We start from the raw sequence: 9,730 nt of genomic DNA on the forward strand, positions 1-9,730 counted from the left end.
TCAAATGTTTTTCTTTAGTCAAAACTACATTAATTACACATTATAAAAAAATCGTTTATGAACATTTAAAACTTTAACTGTTATGTAATATTTAAAATTATTGTTGTCTGATTAATAATGAAAATATACAACACCAGGTCTATTAGCATATCCCTAGAATTTATTACCTAATATTTTCATTATCTTCGGCCACACACTCACACACACACACACAGCAGGGAAAGCTCTAAAGAATTTCATTCAAATTGTTAAAAAGAATATTTAGGAGCACAGGCAAAGGTGATTTTTTAACAAATAATACTAGGATTAATTTGTATAGATTTTTCTACATATAAAAATGATATCTCAAAAATAAAATATAAAAGTAGCTATAATTATAAAAAACAGGGAACTAAAGGGATAAGACAATGGCTGATAGATTTATGAATATGCCTAATGATGCAAAAATTAACAAAATTAACCCATCTGAGATTACAATAAGTGGTTTAAACGTTTAGACACTAAACTTAATGAATTAACAAATCAAAATTCATTAAAAGTCTCAAAAGTTGTTAAGCCAACAAATAAGAAAACTTTATTATAAAACTTTGGGGACTAGTGTAATAAGCAGCCCAATGTTCCCTCCCTCCCTATAAAAAGCAATGGGCTTTTCTGAATTTTTAAAAAACTTTTATAGTTGACTTTCTATAATAAAGATATCTATGAAACAATATAAACGGGTCATTGATAAAAAACATAGGTCAATTTTACTCTTTCTAAAATACAATATATTGGATGTAAAAATTATGGACTAAGAGACTAAAATATCACAAAATAAAAACAATAATGCTGCTAAGTTCATTGGTCACCTTGAAACAACAATGAATTCAAACACAGGAGCATTTTTCTGTTTTTATCCAATCATAAAAGTATTTCGCAGATTTTCTTTTAGATATCACAAATATTTTTCTTTCACATATGTGTCCTTAAAATGTTCACACATTTCTCATTTTCTTAATTCATCATCAGATAATTTTAACATCTATTAAATTGTTGATATCAAAGTTTGTAATGTACATAACATATTTCTTGTAAAATTTCAAAATGCTCTAATTTTTAATTAATACAAATTGACCTTTAAGCTAAAATGACATCAGCCATCATTAGATTAATGTATTTGGAGAAAAAAAATACGCTAATGAGCAGTTTTATGTTAAAGACTATTAAAGATTTTGAGGAAAACTTTCAATATATAAATGTATTGCTTTTTTTTCCTCTTTTCTGATAAAACATGATAATTGTACATAATTATGATCTCTTAGTAACGTTAAAGACACTTTAAACAATGACAACTTTCATAATAGGGAAGTATGAAATTCATAGGATGGACAAACGGACAAAGTAAATTAAAGAGCAGGGTTTGAGTTATCATAGGTAACCAAAAAAGAGATTTAATATGAAAAGAGAAAAAAATAAAGAAGATCCCGAAACCCAGGGTTCGGAAGCCGCGCGTAAGCCGCGTGTAAGCCTCAGTGAAATCTTCATTTTATCACTATAAAATTCAGCTGGATGTATAAAACTGCTCTTTAGCAGACAATCTTTCTTTCTGAAATTTTTTTTTCTGCTCACAACCAGGTTTAAAACTGAGGCTTATGCGCGGCTGAGGCGCGGCTTCCGAACCCTGCCGAAACCTTTAAAAATTAAGGTTTATACACTTTGTATCATGACCAATAGACAGACGTGCAAAACAATGTAAAGACTATATGCGTATATGTCTTAGGAATCTTCATTGAAAATTCCAGCTGTCCATCTTCAGCAGCTGTCGAGAAAAAGCAAATAGCTGTATGGAATTTTTAAAATTTCCTTAACTAATTCTAATTTATAATTTGCAGGTTGCTGCCCATTTGTTCCAAGCTGGCGCTAACATTGTGAAACTTGGAATTCAGAAGAGCAGGGGAACAAGTCCTGAAAAGTATTTGGGCCTCTATTAATCTTCCTATCATGACTTACCTTAAAACAACAGAACATTTTAACATGTCTAGAAAGTCGTTGTTATTTTGGGTGTCACCATTGAATTTATAAATGTCGTCCTACTTCTTAGAAAGAGATTGAAAATGAAACTTCAAGAAATCTGGGCTTCTTGGGTCATTTTTTACAAACCTTCTGCGCAAATTATACATTAAAAAACACTTTTAAGGTGAATTTTACAGAGAAAAATACAAACAGATGAAAAAAGAACAATTGATGTGAAAAAAACAAACAAAAAAACAATGAAAATCGAGTGATACTTTACAAATTTGTCTATAACCGTCGATATTGTCAGATTTTAACAATTGATCATGAAAAACCTAAAAAAATCCATGATTTCTAAATGGTGAAGTGTACCTTTAACAAATGAAAATACATAAAATGAAAAAGTGATTCTTTTAACGGTGAAAATTGGTGATATTCATACTAAATAATTATTAAATTATTTAAATTTTTGATCATGATTTGTTTTTGAATAATTATTAATCATATCTTTTTTTTGTGAAATTATTTTTGATGTTAGTTATTTTTTTGGTATTCATATATTATTTGTTTGAAGTGTATTTATTCAAAATTTATGTCCTCAAGATGGAATTATTATTTGGCTTATTTTTAAATATACATTTGATTTTGTTTTGTTCTTTTTATGTATATAAAATGTCTTAGATTTTTAGAGAAAATAATATTTTATTATAATCAAGAGCAAAATCAATGCATGTTCAAATTATTTAGAAAATAGAAATGTTCATTTATGTATTTTACAGTGTATATATTTTCATATGATATATACAAATATAGATTTATATAGTGCAACTGCAACATTTAAGATCATGAAAAAAAACGAACCTTGCAACGAAATAAAATTACACATATAAAACAAAATAGAGTAGAATTGCTACTTAAAATATCTATCTAAGTTACATTCCATTCAAAATTTGGTTCTTAAGGAAACAAAAAAAGTCATTAGATTTCAAAGTCCATATTAATAGGGTTTTATTTGAGCCTAAATTGCACTGTATAAAAATTATTACAGATTATGACACTGAAATTTTTTTCTTTACATAAAGTTTTCCTCCTCTTTATACTGACTAAAAGTTATGATTATCATATTTTCTTATTATGATTATAATAACTTTGAAGTACATATAGAGGATTTTACCTTGAGCTTAAAAATTAAAAATAATAGAAGATTCAATTTTGGTAATATTTTTCTACAGTGTACCAGCAAAAAAGCATTTGTCCAAAATAATTTTTTCAACAACATTTCAAAAGTTTAAACCCTTTTTACCATATAAAAATTCAAATATTAATTGAAATTAACAAACCCAATTATAAAGTTTTTTTTTACAAATTATTCTTTATTGTTGTATGTAAAATGTGATTTTTTTGAAAATGAATTATCATGGTATATGTAACCACAGTGCATATAATCCTTAGAAATCTTGTGATTAGAAAATAAATTTATATATAACAGAAGAGCTTTTGTTTTTTTCATTGAAAACGTATATCCTATGACATTAACATTTATTTGTCTGAAGCTAAATATCTCGGAAACTACAGGTTTAAATTGGTTGTAATTTTCATGAACGCTTTATAATTGTTTTTGAGTGATTTTAGGCTATTTTCCTGACATATCCTGCCCATTACTAGATCTGAGTCTAGGGACGAAGCAAGTCCATAAATTAAAATTATTTTACATTTTCTGAGAGGTAGATTTTTAAAACTTTTTTAAAAAAATTAAAATTAAAAATGGGGGGTGGGCGGTCGAAATCAACCCCCACCACTTCAAGTAGCCGCTAGTTTTAATTTAAGATTCCTCGCAAATTTTCGCGTATGGGCGTGCTAACAACGTCAGGTGCAGTGATGATTGCCGCCGTTTTTTGTTTGGATGTCTCTGCTCTGGCTCTAAGCAAGCATGCCAGGTCCAAGGGCCGAGGAGAATTAAGAAATGCACTGTTGTCTTTTCTATATTTGGAAAAAGAACATGTTTATGACAACTAACACTTTTGTTTCACGACTTTGACTGTAAGTCCTAGTGTTGTATGACTTACGCCTGTTAATGTAACACAGTATTGCACTGACTATTATTAGTGCAACACATTCTACATAAGCAGCTGTAAGTAAACTTTCAAAGTATGTCACTACTTTTAATGGGAAATTCAGAGATCTTCAGGGCTTGGACAATGGTCTTCAAATTGATGTAAAAATCTCCCTAATAAACAATAACACCTTATGTAGATTATGATCATACTTAGTCAAAAAGTTTTAAACACATCATGTACTTTATACAGAGCAATCAAGGGCCTCCAACGAATGGCAGATCGGCCTAGACCGTAGCTTAATTAAACAAAAGGAAGATGACCCTTCAGTCGAATGGTTGATTAACTGCGAGTTAAATTTCTGAATTCATATTATATATAACTATATGAGCCGCTATTTATAGCCATAGAAAAGAAATGAAGGAGTTTATCGTAGTCAAAATAATTGACCTATGGTAGCTTAAATAAAAACAGTTTTTTCCTGTTTAAACTACTTGGATCATTAATAGGAATTAGAATGAATCAAATGAATAATAGGAATGTCCGATTATATAACATCTAATGAATCTACTTTTCTTTTTTTAAAAAAAATATAGGAAAAAAGTTAACATGTCAATGTGATTAATTTATAGAGCAAATGAGGAATGCATTGCACGGCAGCTGCATCCTTATTCTGCCGCCGTTTTAATTGCAAGCGGCAACCGAAGATATTTTTAAAGAATCAGCAGCTACATTTTTTTATTTTCTAAACCTCTTCAAGTCTTAGAATTTGTCATAACTGCTTTCATATGATTTTAAGCCGCCAATAGGTCAAAGCAGTCGCAGCAGAGTCTCTTTTTTTACAGCAATCCATTCCGCTGTCACACAAGTTGCTCTAAAATGTACGGCTGCAGAACCCTAGATGCATATAAATGACATTATTTCCTGGAAAAAAAGCTTAGTCTTACTAATAGGGATTCATGAATAAGAGGCTCAATCTAATTTAATGTAAAAATCAACAAAAATATATAGATTTGAACTTAAGAATTAAGCTATTATTTTCTTATCTATTAACCCTTAACGGTCGGGGGGGGGGGGGGGGGGGCGTTGAACGCCCCCCCATCCGGTTTTTTCTATCTCATTTTCTGTGTGTGAAAGATAGAGCCCAAACTGCTTGACTTTTTAAGTATGGGTATGACACATAACTGAGAGTTGGAATTTTTTGAATATCTCCTGGCGGGCACAGGATGCCAGCAAACCTGGCAGGGTCATCCAGGTAAAGAGCAAAAATGTTTTTTTTTGACTAAAACAAAGCATTTTATCATACCAAAATACTAAAAAATCCTCTAGTAGTACATCCTTATATAAAATACAGGTATTCAAGTCACTTTCAGGTTCCAGGTATGATCCTGCAGGTCCTTATCCTACAGGTCTCCAGAAATCTTTAAAAGGCTCCTGTGGCCGTAATTTTTGACTTAGAGACTTCAAATTTTAAACTTAAGCTTTTCTTACATGTCTACATAACGTATTAAAATTTCATGAAGATCCGCCGCCGTTTTCCCGCCGACCGCCGACTGCGGCGGCTGGGAGCTGCCAAGTACAGCTGCGGCCGCTGAAACTTATATTTGATATTTCTAATGTAAAATTTACATAAAAATAAACATATTTTGGAAAAAAAATTTTCTTCTAGCTTCAAAAATAAGAAAGTTACAGCCGTTTGAAATTTTTAAGTAAAAAAAGACCTAAAACAAAGGTTGTTAAATAAAATGGTGAAGGAAGCGAAAATTGACTTAGACTTATAAAAGGTCGGAAATTCATTATCAAACCATGGACTTGCACAAAAAAATTTAGACCTCTAGCTCTAATAGGAACTGAGATAATAAGGGGGGGGCGTTGAACGCCCCCCCCCCCCCGATTAAAGTGCGGCAAGGGGCCCGACTGTAAGGGGTTAATCAGAAGATTTTTTAAGAGATGCTAGATTTATACAAAGAATATGATATCATAGTGAATAAGATGAAACCTAAGCTCAATTTTACTATTGTCTAAATCTGTTTCATGTGATCAGTAAATTACTCATCATAATCCTTTTTTTAAAGTTTTACGTAACTTGGATGTGATACCAGATCTTCATGGTATCAAACAAAGCAAAACTCGCAGCGGGCTAAAAAAACGATACCCCTCATCAATGCCCTTTACCCCACTCCCTCCCCTCCTACTGGATGACTAAATTGACTACATTTTTACCTCTTTCATAATAATAATATCCACGTGTATTCTATATCTTATCCATTTCCATAACCTTTAAAATATAAGTCTGTCAATAACCTCGGCTACAAGAGTCAATAAAATAGATTTTATTATTCTTACTTTTTTCATCGCATCGTATTGTAGACACCTTTCTGCGGATATTAAAATAACAATTATAAAATTAAAACAGTTTGGTTACCCCGAGGGTCTGAAAGATAAGGCTGACAAATCTAATATTAATTTTATGGTTTTTCTTTTAAATTCGTGGAAGATTGTATATAATACGATGCTATATGATTTTACAGTATTGAAACCGGTTCTAATCCAGCGGGTAATACTCGGTTTGTAAGCCATACTGGAAAAATATTATAATTTCTGTCCCATTTCTGACATGTGATTTATTTGTGAATAATCCAACATGCTTACTATAGATAGATAGCTGAATCATAAAATTAATTATGTAATTATGAAAATGAGGAAAATTTGTTGCTCGTTTAGAATGTAAAAAAAGCTCTCTTAAGCCGTGAATATAAGGGCATATCATGTATTTCATTTTAGTGTAAAAAAACACTATGATTTTTGAGAGAAAAGCAGGTTAAAAAGGAGAAAAATTATTTAAAGGTAAAATGCAAGTAGATAAATGAGAAAATGTGAACGTGAAAAAAAAAGATGATATTTATTTATCGCAACGTATTATAGACACTTTTCCGCGGATAATAAAATTTAAAAACTTTAAGAGGTTTGTTAACTCCAAAGGCCGAAGTCTATCATTATTTATTTTATTAATAGGAGAAAATTGTATACGAGTAAGGATTATTCAGTATAACTAAGAACCTGTTCTAATCCAGCCAATATTTAATCTGTTTGAAGCCATTTTGGAAAAAAATAAGGTATGTAAAATATCATTGTAATATGGCCATTCTGGACATTTGCTTCTGTAAATTGTTCAATATTTTTTATAAATAAGGTTACTTAATTAACCATCAGTCAAGTAAGTAAACATGAAGATACCCCAGAAAACTTTTAAAACGTTGGGGGGGGGGGGGGGGGGGAATTTACCTCACTCCCATCCCTTAAATACAATCTTGCATGAGAATCCATTCATTCTTTCAACAACAAATTATTCAATCTGTGTTAACTCATTTTTTAACATTTTATGGGCGCATATTAGCTGGGAGTAAGCATAATGACAAATTAATCTACAATACTTTCTTACCTCGAATATAAACTAACTGCAGTATTAGAATATAAATCATGACACTGGGGGAGAGGGTATAATTTAACTACAATTGCCCTATCCCTGTATTCCCTGGAGATATATAGTTGACGTTGTTTTGCCAATAAACTAACTCATTTCATCCGGGCAAAATGCAAACACCTACTTCCTACACGTACAGCGAATCAGATTCTGAAAAGTTCTTTGTTTTTCATTTTTAGCGTCATATACAATGTACAATACATCTTGGGATGGTTTTAAGCTATTTTCATGAAATCCACCGCTCCCTCAAAGTTTAGGGGCAAAGCATCTAGTCCTATTATAAAAGAAGTACTATATATTTTATCTGATGCCAAAAATCTTAGAAAATGCTTGCACTTTTCAGGAAAGCTTCATAAATGACATGGGGGGGGGGGGGTATTAGGCTCCCCCCCCCCCCCTAGAAGTGAAGCAACTAAGGTTCAACGGTGGTTTTAAAATAAAGTTTCTTAAAAGATTTAATGGTTTCTGGCTAATTTTCGTCTTTTCCCTATCCAATACAGAAAATAGAGATGCACAGCTGCTAGTATCATCAAATAGTTTTACGATCGCCTTATCAAAATATGTTATTCTAACGCTTCTTTGCATTTATTTCTATAACCTTATATAAAATAGATAAAGAATATTTATAATGATGACTTCAGATTACAATAAATCAATTCTGAAAATATATTCTTGAGGATAAAAGTAAATAATCAAGACATCAATTTTCATGGACAAAAATTAGCATCGTTTTAAAAATATATCCTACACAATTTCTTTTCTGCTTTATTAAAGCTCATCTGCTTACACACATTTATGCCGCTAAAACAACAGCGACGGAATAGCTGCTATAAAATACACTAGCGGCTTCGCCCCTAGCCTCTGGGGGCTTTGCCCCAAGAGATTTGATCAAACCAATTTTTCGTATTTTAGATTTAAAAGAAAATTTTTTAAATTTTTAATTTTAATTTTTTTTTGGGGGGGGGGTTGAGGGTGTCCCCCTCCCCCAAGAAAATAGTTATAAAACTTCCCGGGACCTATGAGAAGCTACCCTGTAAAGGAGAACCCGATCGGTTCAGCGGTTAGCGAGATTCATCGCTTCAAACAAACAGACAGACAAACAAACAGACAGACAAACAAACAGACAGACAAACAAACAGACAGACAAACAAACAGACAGACAAACAAACAGACAGACAAACAAACAGACAGACATCGTTCTACTTTAAATTATAGACTAGTGGCTTCGCCCCTAGCCTCTAGGGGCTTTGCCCCAAGAGGTATAATTACATCTTCTATTACTTACCCAGCAGAACGGATCACAAATTTTCGCACCTACCCAGCAGGAAAACATTTTGCGATTAAATTCGCGAAATTCGTGAAATTCGTAAATTTCGTAGATTTCGTAAAATTCGTAAAATTCGTAAAAAATTCGTAAAATTCGTAAAAAATTCGTAAAATTTAAACGAAAAAAAAAATGGTTTTTTTTTTTGTTTTGGGGGGGGTTAGGGGTGTCCCACCCCCCAAGAAAATAGCTTAAAACCACCGCAGGACCAATAGGTATATACCCTGAAGAGTAGAATCCGATCGGTTCAGTGGTTACCGAGAACTTAAGCTTCAGACGGACAGACAGACGGACGGACGGACGGACGGACGGACGGACGGACGGACAGACATCATTCTACTTTGTATTATAGATTACGCGGACATCTGGTATAATTCAGACAATAAATAGAAATAAATAAATAAGAGCTATCCATCCAATATCAGAATTACACACAGAATATGTTTTGGGGAGAGTATATTTAAATTATTTATAAGGAAGGAGATGTTATATTTTAACCAAAAGCAGATTTAAACTCACAACACCTTCCTAGTGCATATCTTATTTATTAGTGATATTCTCCCAACACGTATACTTTGTTTAAGTCAACTATGATCCATTACGTCCGAGCCTTATTACAGAAAATCTTTGCTTTTAAGAAGCTTGATAAAACATCGCATAAAAGTTTACAAAATCATTGAAAATTTTTTTTATAAAAAAGTGTTTAAGTGCATAAGTGTATTTTCAATTTTCATAGTTGATAAACGTGAAATAATAAAACAAATCAGATCATAATACAAAAATAAGAAAAAAAAACTTCATAACTACAATTAATGAGTTGATTAATACATAATCCACTTAAGATGAATTTATTTAACAAAACTTAAACTTTGTTAA

At 31.6% G+C, this 9,730-nt stretch overlaps 1 protein-coding gene across 2 annotated transcripts in view; it reads left to right on the forward strand.

Moving 5' to 3' along the window:
- The window catches only part of LOC145328271 (uncharacterized), a 57,475-nt gene extending 53,992 nt beyond the window's left edge, over positions 1-3,483 (forward strand). For both annotated transcript variants that reach the window (XM_080171894.1, XM_080171895.1), the window contains exon 13: positions 1,872-3,483. In XM_080171894.1, the coding sequence (XP_080028020.1) occupies positions 1,872-1,970 (99 nt within the window). In that variant the 3' untranslated portion in view covers positions 1,971-3,483. The remainder of the gene's footprint in view (positions 1-1,871) is intronic.
- Positions 3,484-9,730: the final 6,247 nt, after the last annotated feature.

Source organism: Acartia tonsa, chromosome 9 (assembly GCF_053477335.1).
Source record: "Acartia tonsa isolate MP-2025a chromosome 9, ASM5347733v1, whole genome shotgun sequence".
NCBI lineage: Eukaryota > Metazoa > Arthropoda > Copepoda > Calanoida > Acartiidae > Acartia > Acartia tonsa.